This window comes from Megascapheus bottae, chromosome 5 (assembly GCF_031878675.1).
Source record: "Megascapheus bottae isolate mThoBot1 chromosome 5, mThoBot2.hap1, whole genome shotgun sequence".
NCBI lineage: Eukaryota > Metazoa > Chordata > Mammalia > Rodentia > Geomyidae > Megascapheus > Megascapheus bottae.
Window position 1 is genome coordinate 11,501,686 of NC_143513.1, and position 15,380 is coordinate 11,517,065.

At 41.3% G+C, this 15,380-nt stretch overlaps 1 protein-coding gene across 2 annotated transcripts; it reads left to right on the forward strand.

The window, feature by feature from the left end:
* The first annotated feature begins 5,590 nt into the window (after positions 1 to 5,590).
* Positions 5,591 to 15,380, forward strand: Ggct (gamma-glutamylcyclotransferase). 2 transcript variants are annotated; one of them, XM_090332693.1, is made up of 4 exons: positions 5,591 to 5,802; positions 10,200 to 10,345; positions 12,803 to 12,938; positions 14,742 to 15,380. In XM_090332693.1, the coding sequence occupies exons 1-4, from the start codon at positions 5,662 to 5,664 to the stop codon at positions 14,889 to 14,891; spliced, it is 573 nt and encodes a 190-aa protein (XP_090188819.1). In that variant the 5' UTR covers positions 5,591 to 5,661; the 3' UTR covers positions 14,892 to 15,380. The 2 variants fall into 2 exon arrangements, with proteins under 2 accessions (XP_090188819.1, XP_090188820.1); XM_090332694.1 differs by lacking the exon at positions 12,803 to 12,938 and having other exon boundaries at positions 14,742 to 14,885.

The window sequence follows — 15,380 nt, forward strand, 5'->3', positions numbered from 1 at the left end:
GCTTCCTGCATACTAGGCAAACACTCTACCATTGAACTACATTCCCAGCCCCCGCCCTCCCCCCCCCCCTGCCTTTTTTGGCCAGTCTTGGAGCTTGGGCACTCTCCCTGACATCCTTTTTGTTGCAAGCTAGCACAGGTTTTCTCATAGACTTTCCTGCTCAGGCTGGCTTTGAACTGCAAGCCTCAGATCTTAGATACCTAAATAGCTAGGATTACAGGCATGAGCCACAGATACTCAGCAGATTTAACTAATTCTCAGAAAATGAAATCATAATTTAAAAGATTGTTCTTGCAGGGCACTGGTGGCCTATAATCCTAGCTACTTAGGAAACTGGGATGATCATGGTTCCATTTCAGCCTGAGCAGGAAGGAAAGTTTGTGATTCTTCTTCTTTTTTTTTTTTAACTTAGAGCCTGAGCACTGTCCTTGGGCTTTCTCAAGGGTAGAACTCTACCACTTGAGCCACAGCACCACTTCTGACTTTTTCCATGTAGTGGTACCAAGGAATTGAACCCAGGTCTTCATGCATGCTATGCAAGCACTCTTACCACTAGGTGAAACTCCAGGCCCCAAGGTAACCACTTTGTTTCTTTCTCTCTGTGTGTGTGTGTGTGTGTGTGTGTGTGTGTGTGTGTGTGTGTGTGTGTGTGTGTGTATTTCAGGCTTAGAACCAGGTTTTGGGTGCTACCCTTCAGCTTTGTAGCTCAAGGCTAGCACTCTACCATTTTGAGCCATAGTGCCACTTCTGGCTTTTGGTGGTTATTTTATTTTATTTTATTGCCAGTCCTAGAGACAGAACACAGGGCCTGAGCACTGTCCTTGAGCTTTCTCAAGGCTAGAGTTCTTCCACTTGAACCACATTACCACTTCCAGCTTTTTCTGTATATGTAGTACCTAAGAATCAAACCCAGGTCTTCATGCATGCTGGGCACTCTACCACTAGGCCAAACTCCCAGCCTCTTTTGGTGGTTATTTGAAGATAAGAATCTCACAGGAAGTGGGGCTGTGGCTCAAGTGGTAGAGTGATAGCCTTGAGTTAAAGAGCTCAAGGACAGTGCCCAGGCCCAGAGTTCAAGCCCCATGACCGAAAATACACACACACACACACACACACACACACACACACACACACACACACACACGCACGTAAAGGACTACATTAGAGTTACTAAATTTGCAAGCATAATGAAGAATAAAGGGACAGACCTGATATTTCTTAGGCTTTGCTACAATCTCACCACATTCAGTGTGCTGTGTATAATGATGCTCAAGGTGAGCCAGACATGGATAATTTATAAAAGATCTATCTGAAATATAGACATCCATTCATTTCTATTTATAATTAATTTTGACCTACACGTATATTTGCCTTAAAATTAGTCAGTGGTCAAATGAAATCACAATACAGTTAAAACAGCTTAGTTTTTAATATGTAAATATCTATTTTGTGATCAGTGTATATTTTATTAATATGTGAATCATGTTCACATAATACTACAAATGTGTGATATGTTACTATATACAATATTGCACATATACATGCTCAAGAAATTTTAATGATATAATAAAAATCTGAAGACAATTGGATTAAAAGATGGAATTTGGAAGAAATACGACCTTATTATTATCAAGTGACTGAAGACTAGAATCATTATTCAGTAGTATCTGCTCATCTAGCAGAGATTGCACCAAAAGTGGATATTTGTCAATAGTTTCTGTCTGGAACATCACGACACATCAATTGTGAAAATTTGAGAGGCAACACCCAGGTGTGACTCTAGAGATCCATGGCCTGATAGACTGCTAGTCATTGCTAACTACAATCTGAGGCTAGTTAATCTACTACCCTGAGCTCCAGCTGATGGAACTGGAGGATGATATCAGAACTTCCTGAGTAGGGCCATTTTCAGGATTAAATGAACTGATATGTATAAGAATTTGACTAGTGTCTGGAATTAAATAAGCATTCAGGGAATGTCAACAAAACTTTAAAGTGGTTTTGGCTACATCTTAATTTACACAAAAATGAAACTAAACTTTAGCATTTACTACGCCTTGTGGGCCAGTGTGTATCATTGCAATACAATCTACACAGAGGCACTAAAAAAATGCTTGGGGGCCAGGAGTTTGGCCTAGTGGTAGAGTGCTTGCCTAGCATGCAGGAAGACCTGGGTTCAATTCCTCAGTACCACATACATAGAAAAAAGCCAGAAGTGGTGCTGAGGCTCAAGTGGTAGAGCTCTAGCCTTGAGAAAGTCCAAGGACAGTGCTCAGGCCCTGAGCTCAAGCCCAGGACTGGCAAAAAAAAAAAAAAAAAAAAAAAAAAGACGTTGGAACAGTGAAAGGTTTTCAGTAAAGTTTAAGGAAACGCCAATACCTAACTTCAGAAATATTCTGCAAGAAAGAGAGAAAAATCAGTTGCCAGAAAATGAAGCAATCAGTAAGACATATAAAAAAAAATCCAGAATATGCAAACTAGAGCTTTATATCGTCTGATTGTTGTTTTGAATGTACTATGTTATTTCCCTTCCCTATTGTTGCCCTATTGTTACAGTATCTGACTTTGTTACCTGGTATATTGTATATACATTTATTTGTTTATTTGAAATAGGAAAGGGAAGGGGGGAAAACAAGATGAGGGGAGAGGTGGGAGGAGGTAAATGGGGACAAAATTATGAGAAGGGGTATCAATGTATGAGAAGTAATGCACCTTCTATCTGGCAAATATAACTGTAACCCCTATATTAATTACAAGAAAAAAGAAATATATTTTAAATAATTAAATGATAGACTTGGAGGTACATACATAGGGGACTGAGGCAGGAAGACTGAGTTTGAGGCTAACTTCAATGTTTTGTATGTTTGAAAGCAATTTAGAAGCAGGATATCTTAAATGATAACACTCTAAAGCCAAAATCTTGAGAATATATGATGAAATAGTGTATGATTTGTTAAGACAAGAAACTTGCTCCCTGAAATACCAAGGTACATTTCAATTTCTGCTTTGATGTTGAGGTTGGGTGGAGGTATGAATCTTCCTATTTGTAGGTTACATAACATGTAATTATAATATCAATTGTGTTATTGTTTATTGTGGGCTCAATACTATGTTGAACATAAATAATACAATGAACACATACATCATTAAATTTAACATTTACAGTGTTTTCAGAATTATTTCAAAGGATAAATAACACATAATTCACCCTAAATGTCAGAATGTGGCCTAACTTACATTTTTCTACATTATTCCATGTATTAGTATTATCTATAACCCAAGTTCAAAATTTTAAATTTTCCCTAAAATTTATTTTATATTTGATTGATTGAACTAGAATCAATTCATTGTGTTTATTTTAAATGTCCCTTACATCTTCTTCAGTCTTACGTTTTATTTACTATTACTGTGTTTTAGTTTTGAGACCTCTCTGTATGTAGCCCTGGATGGCCTCTAACACTCAATTCTCCTGCTTCTACCTTCTGAGTCCCAAGATTAAAGGCATGTACCACCATGCCCAGCAAAAATTCACTTTTTTTTGTGGGTCATGGGGCTTGAACTCGGCCTGGGCACTGTCCTTGAGCTCTTCAGTTCAAGGCTACCACCTTACCCTTGAGCCAAGCCTCACTTCCTATTTTCTAGAGGTTAATTGGAGATAAGAGTCTCAGATCCTTTTGTGCCTTGGCCGGCTTTGAACCATGATACTCAGATCTCAGCCCCCGGAGTAGCTAGGATGACAGGTGTGAGCCACCTCGCCCACCTCTTCATTTTTGTTTTGAAACTGTAGCCTGAGTTGGCTTCAAACTTATGAGCAATTCTGCGTTTACGTCCAGAATGCTTGGAGCCACCAAGCCTGGCCATTTTCATTTTCATGGCAATAACACTTAAAAGCACAAGACATTTGTTCAGTAAGATGTCCCCCAATTGCTCTGAGTTTTCTTATTGTTTCCTCTTAATGTCTTTTTTTTTTTTTTTAAGTTCTGGGGCTTGAACTCAGGGCCTGGGCAATGTCACTGAGCTTCTTTTGCTCAAGGTTAGCACTTTACAACTTGAGCCACAGAGCCACTTTTGGCTCTTTCTGTTTATGTGGTACTGAGGACTTCATGTATGCTGGGCAAGCATGTATGCAGGGCTTCATGTATGCTGGGCAAGCACTCTACCACTAAGACATATTCCCAGCCCACTTAATGTCTATATATATATATATATATATATATATATATATATATATATATATATACATAGTTGTAGTTCCTGAGACAGGAAGGAAGATTTAAAGGCTTATGTTGAGGGTAGAGATTTGGGGAGTCTTTCACGAATGGGACACATCAGGAGGCTGGCCCTCTTTTGCTGATCATCCCTGGAGAATGATTTGGATACCCAGTAAAGATTCCCTTTAGCCTTTTTCACAGATGGTTTTATCGATGATCCTGGCATGGGTCTGTTGTTTTCATTAGGTACTGCAGAATGGTAGCCTTTCATTTCTATCATTTCTTCTGCACCGCATATTAAGCAGACACTATAGAGATGAAATTGCTTTATCATCACCCAGTACTAGAAAAACAGAGTGACCTGGATATTCTTAAATTGCCACTTTTCAGAGTAACAATGGGAGTAACAGCCACAAATAGTGTGGAAAGAGTTGCTCCTTTTTCTCTTTAATTTGGCTTACTGTTTTTTTTTTGAGGGCGTGGCATTTTCACATATTTAATATGTCTAACCATTTTGCAGTACTTATCTTTTTGAGGTGCAAATCGTCTTAACTCTGACCAGCCAGTAGGGCGTTCTTTTTTTTTTTTTTTTTTTTGATTCTGACTTTCTGGTACACATTCCGCACTCCCTAGTTTCTGACCAGGCAAAGTCAATTCTCCAAGACGCCTTGGTGCCTTCTGGGGAGACGGGTGTTCAGGGTCCACATCTGAGTGCCAAGCAAGGGCTGGCCCTTGCCTCTGGGTATTGAGCTCCTTTCAGTCAACAGTAGTCGCCCCAGCTTTTGGGAGGTGGGTCGCTGGTGGGAGGCCAGCCGGGGCTGGAGTCTCGGTCTCAACACAAGAAAACACGCACGCAAACCAGATTAGCCACCGAGAGGTGTTTGCCCGTGACTATAGTTTATTATCAAGCCCCTGTCAGGTGGGGTCTCGAACCCGGCGCCAGCTTCTCCAGGCCTGTAGAGGCAAAGGCTGGGGCGGGAGGCCAGGTGAGTGAACGTGATGAGCCGCTGGGCGAGGGCGCCGTGGGGCCCTCACGGGCCCAGTGGCTCCCAATCACACCTCCGCTAGATCTCCCACAGCCCGGAAGCCGCTTCAGTCACGCCCGCGAGGCCCCCACGGGTGAGGCCCAGCCGAGACCCATTGGCCCGAAGATACCTGGCAGTCAGAGAGCGTTTGGGGAAGTGGGCAGAACATCAGAAGAGCTCGTCCAATGAAGAAGGCGCCTGCGTCGTCACGTGGCTGGAGGGCGTGGCGATCCCCGCGGAGGCCGGAGGTGGGTGGGGAGGGACGGGCCAATCACGGGAGGCGGTCCTCTCGGGATTGTCGCAGCCAATCAGAAGGGCACTGGCTGGGCTCCGCCCGCCCCCGCGTAGCGGTCTTTCTCTAAGCCGGCAGGCTGTCCGCGGGTTCCGCGGGCGTCGAGAGGACTGGCGTCTTCCTTCTGTCAGCCATGACGAGCTCGGCCTACGAGGACAGCGCCGGCCAGCACGGGGACTCCTTCCTCTACTTCGCCTACGGCAGCAACCTGCTCTCGGAGAGGATCCACCTCCGAAACCCCTCAGCCGCGTTCTGCTGCGTGGCCCGCCTGCAGGTCAGTGCCCGCCGCCCCGCAGGCCCGCAGCTGAGTGCACCGAGGCTCCGTGCGCGGCCCGCGGAGGGACTGCTTGCGTCCACCCCGGGAGGCCTGCGGAGGGCTGGAGAGCTGACCCTCCTGACCGGGGCTCTGCCTCCCCCCCATGACCCCACGTCCTCCTGGGCTGGGCTGCCCCTACCCGTCCTCGACCCCGAGTTCACCCGGTCTGGGCTCACCCTTCTTCGCCCCCAACCCCCCGCGCATCCTAGCATACATACGGTCACTTGCTCTCCCGGGAGGGGAAGCAGTGTCGAGTCCCTTGTTACGGGACTTGTCAAGTAATATTGTAGAAATCTTTTACTTCCCTCCTGTCAAAGAGATCCCGAAAGCTGAGACCAGGTCTTCCTCGGATTAGAGGCTGGATGAATTTTACCACTGTTGCTTCATCATTGCCCTTCAGTACAACATGCTCATCTCAGTTAGCACATGTCCTTCAGGACAATTCGGGGATAAAAAAAATTGATTAACGTTCTCCCAACATATAGGAGAATCGTGCACAAAATTTTTGACACTATTGAATGAAACCTATGCTAAATTTGTCAGAATTCTTAGCTGGAAGCAACAGAAATTGGCTGATTTAAGCAAAAAAAAAAAAAAAAGTTGAAAGGCAGTTGGAGAGCACAGAATGACCAGAAAGGCAGGAGCAAAAGCTGACTAAACAGGCCAGCATAAACGGGGTACAGGCAGCATTCCAGCACAGCCGCATTGTCAGGGAGCCACTGTTACCACTATCAGTGGCAGACATCTCTGTATCATGCATTACCATCACCATCTGTGCTGTACCCCTGTTGTTACTGAGACTAATGATGTGCAGTCACACCTGGTTGGAGTCCTTGGGATGCCCTAATCTGTTAAGTCTTGGCCATGTATCATGCTCTGACTCAAGCAAATCTCAGAAAAACAAACAAACCAAAAAACAAAACCAAAAAAAACTGGCTTCTAAAGCCTTTGGAGCTTTAGAATTGGGTCCTGATACTCCCCATCCCCAAACTCATGAAGAATGTCTCCAATGTAGAAGGAAATCCAGATGGTTATATCAAAGCTGGGGAAAGAAATACCACATAGACAATGGTTCATTTATAGGTGTGGTCAGTCAAATGAGACATGCAAGATACATCAGTGTCTGACCAGAGGACTTGGCCCGGAAGCCCTCCACTACAATGAGACTTTTCTTTCTTTCGCTTTTTTTAAATTGTTGTTATAAAGGTAATATGCAGAAGGGTTACAGTTACATAAGTCAGGTAAAAAGTACATTTCTTTTTTTTTTTTTTTTTGCCAGTCCTGGGCTTGGACTCAGGGCCTAAGCACTGTCCTTGGACTTTCTCAAAGCTAGAGCTCTACCACTTGAGCCTCAGCACCACTTCTGGCTTTTTTCTATGTAGGTGGTACCAAGGAATCCAACCCAGGTCTTTGTACTGGAAGGCAAGCACTTTACCACTAGGCCAAACTCCTGGCTTGGCTATGGGGATTTTTAAAAGGCCTGGGCACTGTTACTGAGCTCTTGGTCAAGGCTAGTGCTCTACCACTTTGAGCCATAGCTCTACTTCTGGTTTTTTGGTGATTAATTGGAAATGAGAGTCTCACAGGGATTTTCCTGCCCAGGCCTGGCTTTGAAACAGGTCCTGAGATTAGCTAGGATTACAGGCATAAGCCTGTAAAATTGGACTAATACTAAGCTGAGATCTGAATTATTCAAGAGATGGGAAGAAAAGAGACAAGGGAGTAGTATGTGCAAAGGTCCTAAGGAAAGAGGAAGATGATCTTTCAATGTAGGAAAGGGCCATATATTAACAGGGACTACAGTGGCCAAGTAAGACTTCGGCCTGCCATTTAAGCACCATGGAATGGAAGCAAATGAAATGGAATGTCTTTGAAAGCTCACTCTGGTTGCTAGGGAAGATAGGTTTGAAAGGGACAGATGTGGGTGTGAGGAGCCCAGCCAAGCCAAAGATGATTGGTACCTTGAAGTAGGGTGTGGACAGGGGAAGACAGATGGATTTGAGAGATAGGAGATAGCTGGTATGATTGACTGTGAAGGGTGGGACTCAAGATTTTGCACAACCAGGCAGATGATGATGATGTGTATGAGGAGAAATACCAAGTTGGCAAGTAAAAAATGTATAAGTTCACTTTGAACATACTGAGTAAAATGCTTGCTAGTTAGTTGGCCAAGTGAATAAAACAGATATTAGTGAATATCTGTTAGGTACCCACTGTGTGCTAGGCCATGTCCTAATCACCCTTGAGGCTCAGGAGCAATACTAGTTTGAAAGATGATGAAAGCACTGGGTAGTGTTTGAAACTGCTGGAAGAGATGAGATTATCTTGGGCAAATTACTAAATGAACAAAGGGCTTAGGCTAAGCTCCTGAGAAACCACCGTTTAAAGATCTAGTAGTAGATGAGGATTGGCAAAGGGGATTTGGAGTGATCAAAGAAGAGTCTGAAAATCTGAAAAGAAGTCCTGGCAGAGGAGAGTGGTTATTCATGTCTTAAACAGCCAAGAAATGGACCAAGAAGAAAAATGAGAGCTGTGTGTTGGATTTACCAATAGACAGCCAATCGCTGTATGGTTGTAGCTTTGATCAGACATATTGATGTCTTGCTAGGGGTGCTTGGTGCTAGAAATCACTCACTGTGCCAGTTCAAGGTCCTGAGTGCTCAAACCAACGTATCTGATCGAGTTTTTGAGAAAACAAATGACAGGAATAAGATATAAAACTGGAAAAGGACACTAGTGTTATTATTGATTCCTGCCTTTTTGGTCTATCAAGAGAACTAATCCCTGGAAAGATGAAAACAGATCTCCCTAGAGGTCTTTTATTCTTCTCCACTCTGTCATCTCAGTTATTCATGTTGTTGCTCCAACAGTCAGTCTGGAGATAGCAGGCAAATTGCTCGATCTTTTCAGGCTGCAGTGTTTCCTTATTATAAAATAAATATAATAAAGTCACTGTAGAATAAAAGCTGGTGGTCTATATGAAGCTAATGACACTATGTATAACACCCAGTAATGTTTGAGTGTTAGCTGCTCTCATGATTTTATAGATTAGTACAATTCATATTTATACAAATTTGTCTTTTTTTCCCCCATTCAATCTTCCTTTAATAAAGTACCATCTAACTTCCAAGCAACACTTCAACACATCTCAGATTTTCACTTTAATACTTAAATTAAGGCTCTTATGAGCTTACCTGTACCATAGCTTTTGTCTTGTATAATTTTGGGGCACCGTTTCTTTTTTCTTTTTCTTTTTTCTTTTTTTTGTCAGTCTTGGGCTTGGGCTCAGGGCCTGAGCACTATCCTTGAACTTTCTCAAGGTTAGAGCTCTACCACTTGAGCCACAGCACCATTTCTGGCTTTTTTCTATGTAGGTAGTACCCAGGAATCTAACCCAGGTCTTTGTGCATGCTAGGCAAGCACTCTACCAGTAGGCCAAACTCCCGGTCCCACCATTTGTTTTTGTATTTTTTAAAGAATTTATTAACATTGGTTTTTACATCAAATTTGTCTTCTTATAATTAAGGATGCATTCTTTTTTCCTCAAAGATTTCTTTATTGAGATTAAGTAACTATATATATTTCACAGTACTATGACATAGTATACTTAGCTAAAGTCACAAACACATTTTAACTTTCACAATGATAAGCATTATTCTAGTCTACAATGCTTACGAAAAGTGAAAAATACAAAAACCTCAAGTTTTTGAGAGAAAGAAGCTTTTGAGAAAGAAGTTTAATTCTTTGAACATCAACAATAAAACTATTTTTTCCAGATTTAGTGATATGTATATTTCTTTCCTTTTGCTTAGCATCAGCTGTTCCCTCTTTCTCATTTTCTTCCTTCCATCACATACAACATTCTTAAGTTTACAATCATATCAAATACTAGCTCCCATTAGGGAAAATATAGAATAATAGAGGCTGTGGCATGCTCTCCAGACATTAAGGCATATTATAACTCATGTGTGTCCATTACCTAGCATGTCTCTAAGCAATGTACACACATGTAAGTAGACTGGGAAGAAATGTGCAGAATGAAAGTAGTCATGTTAAAATATTGGAGTTATAAGATTTTTTTCCTTAATCCTTTTCTTAAAATTTTAAGATGCTGTACTTCAATATACATTTCATTTTTAAGGAAAATATAAAAAATACAGTCCTTGAGACCTGGGGTTCGTATCTTTTTTTTTTTTTTAATGTTTTTATTTCCTACAGCTTCTACACATAGGAGGAACTTGAAAGTTTTTTGAATGGCTTATTTACATGGAGTTCAAGGTAAATTCTTTTTATTTTCAGAAGGGAAATTTGGGCTCAAGTGAATATTGATTCTATTACTTTGATTTCCTTTGTAGGATTTTAAGCTTGACTTTGGCAATTTCCAAGGCAAAACAAGTGAAAGGTGGCATGGAGGTATAGCTACTGTTTTTCAAAGTCCTGGCGATGAAGTATGGGGAGTAGTATGGAAAATGAACGAAAGCAATTTAAATTCCCTGGATGAGTAGGTGGCTTCTAATTATAAGTTAACTAATTCAGAAAATGGATTTTATGGGAGGATGTATATTTGTGTGTTAGTTTTTCAAAACTATATTTCTACCTTCTCAAACATATTCTTTATATTTCAAGATCAAAAGTCTAGGAGGATAATACTTTCTCATTGAGATTGGGGGGAGGATTTTAATCTCTTCTGTTAAAAAACAGGAAGCCATTAGCTGAGTGTGGTAGCTCATGCCGTAATTCTAGTGACTCAGGAGGCTGAGATCTGAGGTTCTGAGTTTAAAGCCAGCCTGGACACCACAAAGCTATGAGATTCTTATCTCCAATTAATCACTAGAAAATGAGAAGTGGGGCTGTGGCTCAGGGGTAGGGTGATAGTCTTGAGCTGAAGAGCTCAGGGGAACAGTGCCTAGGCCCAGAGGTCAAGCCCCATGACCCATTAAAAAACAAAAAAACAGAAGTCATTATATTTTATTCTGTTTATGTTTTATAAAAAATTATTTTGGGGGCCCGGGAGTTTGGCCTAGTGGTAGAGTGGTAGAGTGCTTGCCTCGCATGCACAAAGACCTGGGTTCGATTCCTCAGTACCACATACATAGAAAAAAGCTGGAAGTGGTGCTGTGGCTCAAGTGGTAGAGCTCTAGCCTTAAGAAAGCCCAAGGGTATTGCTCAGGCCCCGGACTGGCCAAAAAAAAAAAAAAGCTGGAAGTGGCACTGTGGCTCAAGTGGTAGAGTGTTAGCCTTGAATACAGAGAGGCTCAGGGACAGAACCCAGGCCTGTTCAAGCCCCAGGACTGGAATTAAATAAACAAACAAATTCTATAAAAATTATTTTTATAGTTTTATATTGTGAAAAGGCATGGCAACTTTCATATTGTTTTTGTTGTTGATTTCAAATACATTGATTCTGTTTCATTTTTTTTCTTTTTATTTAAGATTACAGCTGGGTGTAGTGGTAAAGTACTGTGATTTCACCTACATGGGAAGTGTAGGCAGAGGAATTGCAGTCCAAGGCTGGCCTGGGCCAAAAGTATGAGACCTTGTGTGAAAAGGAAAATAAAGGAAAAAAAGGGCTGGGGGTATGCCTCAAATGGTAGGATGCTTGCAAGCAAGCCCAGAGCCCAGAATTCAAATCCCAGTACTGAAAAAGAAAATGATTTGCAAAGGATTGCAGTTGAATCAATCAACAAGTAATAAATAATTCAGCCAATAAATAATAATTTGTGGAAGCATGGGCAGCATATTAGAATGTGTAGTTTTTGGTTTTTTTTCCTTTGGCAGGGGTTGGGGGTGTCGGTCGTGGGGCTTGAACTCAGGTTGAACACTGTCCCTGAGCTCTTCAGCTCAAAAGCCATAACACCACTTCTGGTTTTCCGATGGTTAAGTGGAGATAAGAATCTCATGGACTTTCTTGCCCAGGCTGGCTTTGAACTGCCATCCTCATATCTCAGCCTTCTGAGTAGCTAGGCTTACAGGTGTGAGCCACTGGCACCCAGACAGTTTTTATAGTAGATAATTTTTATAACTAGAACTATCCAAGTTGTGTGGTCAGGCATTAATTCAAAACAAATTGTCAGAAACAAGTAGAACTTGAAAAGAATGCGTTATTGGACTCATTTCATTCTTGCTTCATTCAAGCAAGAATAAGCTGTCGCAGTTTTCTGTACAGGTACATACTCATGCTGTCAGAAGATGCAGCCTGTCTTTTATGAGAGCAGTGTTTCAGTGTATTGAGACAGCAATAAATACACTGAAGCAAGTGTTCAATCAGGAGAAGTATACAGAGCCCTGTTAGAAACCCTGGGCTTCAGTATCCACAAGGACTTGGTTCAGGACCCCACAAATATTAAAACCGTGTATGTTCAGGTCCCTTTTGTGAATTAACATAGTACTTTTATATAGCCTATGCATATCTTGCTTTGTATTCTTAGTCATCTGTACATCACTACAATAACTAACACAATGTAAATGTAGACGTAATTGTTTGACCTTATTTTTAAGGTAATAATAACAAGGAAGAACATGTTTATACATTTGGTTCAGAACCAGTTTCTTCTTTTTAATACTTTTTGATCAGAGGTTGGTTGAATCTGTGAGTGTGGAACCTGTGAATACAGAGTTGACTGTACCAGTAAACCTCAGAGCCAGCTGAACCACTAGTCTAGGGCTATCACTAAGCCTCAGAGCCGACTGTACCACTGAGTCTCAGAGCTGTCTGACTATAACATTAAATCTAGGACCAGCTCTACCACTGAATCTCAGGCTCCCCAGGTAAAATGCTAAGTGTGTTTTGGAATACTATTACTTAACATGTTTACCATATTCCAAGTTATGCAGGGAGAAATATGTCCTTACAGGCAGTTAGATTGCTAGTCCCATACCCACTAGTTAATTAAAAGATTTTAACCAGTAAACCAACTTTCCTGAATTAACGGTAAATATTTGGCTGTTCTGGTTTTAGGCAAGAAGGGGTTAAACATGGAGTATATGTTGTGATAGAAATTAAAGTTTCTACTCAAGAAGGGAAAGAAATAGCCTGTCGAAGTTACTTGATGACTAACTATGAGAGTGCTCCCCCCTCACCACAGTACAAAAAGGTAAGCTGCCTCAACGAGACTTAATTTTCACTGAGATAAACTGAAGAATGTTTTGTTTTCCAAAGGTCTCATCCATTTTAAATTTCATATGACATCATGTTAATAAAACTATATTAAAAATGATATATATCTATATAAGAAGTAGTTTCTAAGTACTGTCTGAGGGCTGGTTTAATGGTAGAGTACTTTCTCAACATGAGTGAGGCCCTTAGTTCAATCTTAGCACCAGAAGAATGTATGTGTGTAAATGTAAACTATATAAATTCATGGCTAACAATAGAACAGTTTCTAAAACTTGGTTTAAAAAGGCTTTAAAAAATCTCTGTAACTGGGCTGGGAGTTTGGCCTAGTGGTAGAGTGCTTGCCTAGCATGCACAAAGACCCGGGTTCAATCCCATGGTACCACATACTTGGAAAAAGCCAGAAGTGGTGCTGAGGCTCAAGTGGTAGAGTTCTAGCCTTGAGAAAAATCCAAGGACAGTGCTCAGGCCCTGAGCCTAAGCCCAGGACTGGCAAAAAAAAAAAAAAAAATATCTGTAACTCAGAATTTTTTTTTTTGCCAGTCCTTGAACTTACAGCCTAGGCACTGTCCTTAAGCTTTCTCAAGGCTAGTGCTCTACCACTTGAACCACAGCACTACTTCTGACTTTTTTCTGTGTATGTGATATTGAGGAATCAAACCCAGGGATTCATGCATGTTAGGCAAGCACTCTACCAGTAAGCCACACTCCTAGCCCCTAACTCAGAATTCTTAAAGTGTACACGTATGAGAATTTTTTGAATAGATTTAGTCTAAATGTATGTTTTTTTTATAATTATAACTATCTTTCCTCACAAAACAGTATTTCATGAACACTGGAGTTCACTTTTTTTTTCCCTGGGAAAAATAGATTTACTACTGTCAAAATGCTTTCGACCCTTCAGTAGAAAAGAAAAGTCACTTGATGGTCAGGGTCAGAGTCAAGGGTCAGGGGCATTCACGGTCAGGGAAGCTACCCTTGTATGACCAGGACAAGAATATGGGATTCCCATTTCCTTTTCAATCAGGATGTGAAAGTTCCAGGAATTTCTCAGTGTAGTGACTGTGTTAATCATCTAGCCTGGTACAGGTCTCCAATGTGTCCATTTAGTGCCATGTCTCTGAGTAGACCAGAGGACTGAGGTCAGAACAGCTTCTCTCTACAAAATGATGGTTTTTCCTAAATGCAAATTCTATCACATAAAGTATATTTTTGTCTTAATCTAAATAAATCTAAATAGAAGAAGTTGTTTACATTATTAAGATTGTCATTCTGGCTGGGAGCAGTGGCTCATACCTCTAATCCTAGCTACTCTGGAGGCTGAGATCTGAGGATGGTGGTTCAAAGCCAGCCCAGGCAATAGGACCTGAGACTCTTATCTCCTATTAACCTCTAGAAAATGGGAAGTGGGGCTTGGCTCAAGGGTAGGGCATTAGCTTTGAGCTGAAGAGCTCAGGGATAGGGCCCAGGCCCAGGGGTAGGGCGATAGCCTTAAGCTAAAGAGCCCAGGGACAGGAGCCAGGCCGACTTCCAGCCCCATGACCCACACACACACACAAAAAAGATTGTCATTCTGTGACAATGCTTCAGGCAGCTTTGAAAATTCCTGTGTGTTGTGTCAGAGTGAGAGGAAAAGTTACATCTAATTTTTTTTTCCCTGTAATTACTGATTCTCGTGTTCTCTGAAGCTGTTTCAGGTTCTGACCATGGATGTAGAGTTGTGGTACATCTATTGTATTATGTTCCTAACTAAACAGGATCTATTTGTTCTAACCATTTCTAGGTTATTTGCTTGGGTGCAAAGGAAAATGGTTTACCTCTGGACTATCAAGAGAAGTTAAAAGCAATAGAACCAAATGACTACAATGGAAAGGTCTCAGAAGAAATAGAAGATATCATCAAAAAAGGGGAAGCCAAACTCTATAGAACATAACAGAATACAACTGGACATTCTTTATGTACTACTAGAAAGTATTTTAATATTTGAAGAACAGGGCTCTGGGATGTCTCCAAATTTAATCTGATTATCAACAGTGCTGTGAAGGGTCTCTCCCTTGGGTGATTTCTTATTTTCTGACTATGAAAAGGAACCGGGCATTGAATTAGATAATTACAAAGGGGTCTGTAAGTTCCTGGAATGCATGGGTGCTGGGTTTAGGTTCGTCTGAGGACACCTAGAACAACTCTATCCAGTTGATCGTTGATCTTGCCTTTCTGTGTTGTGAGGAAGGGCGGATTTACAGCTCACTGGATAACAGGGCTGGCAAATTGCTTTGCTCAGTCTGAGTTTTTTTTTTTTTTTTTTAAATCAACTTAATAGGAGTAAGGAAACTTCAGAGACAGTTGATTTTTTAAAGAAGTTTAAAAATTGAAAGGATGGAATACTGTTTGGGGAGAAATAAATGTATTTGTGTTTAACCTA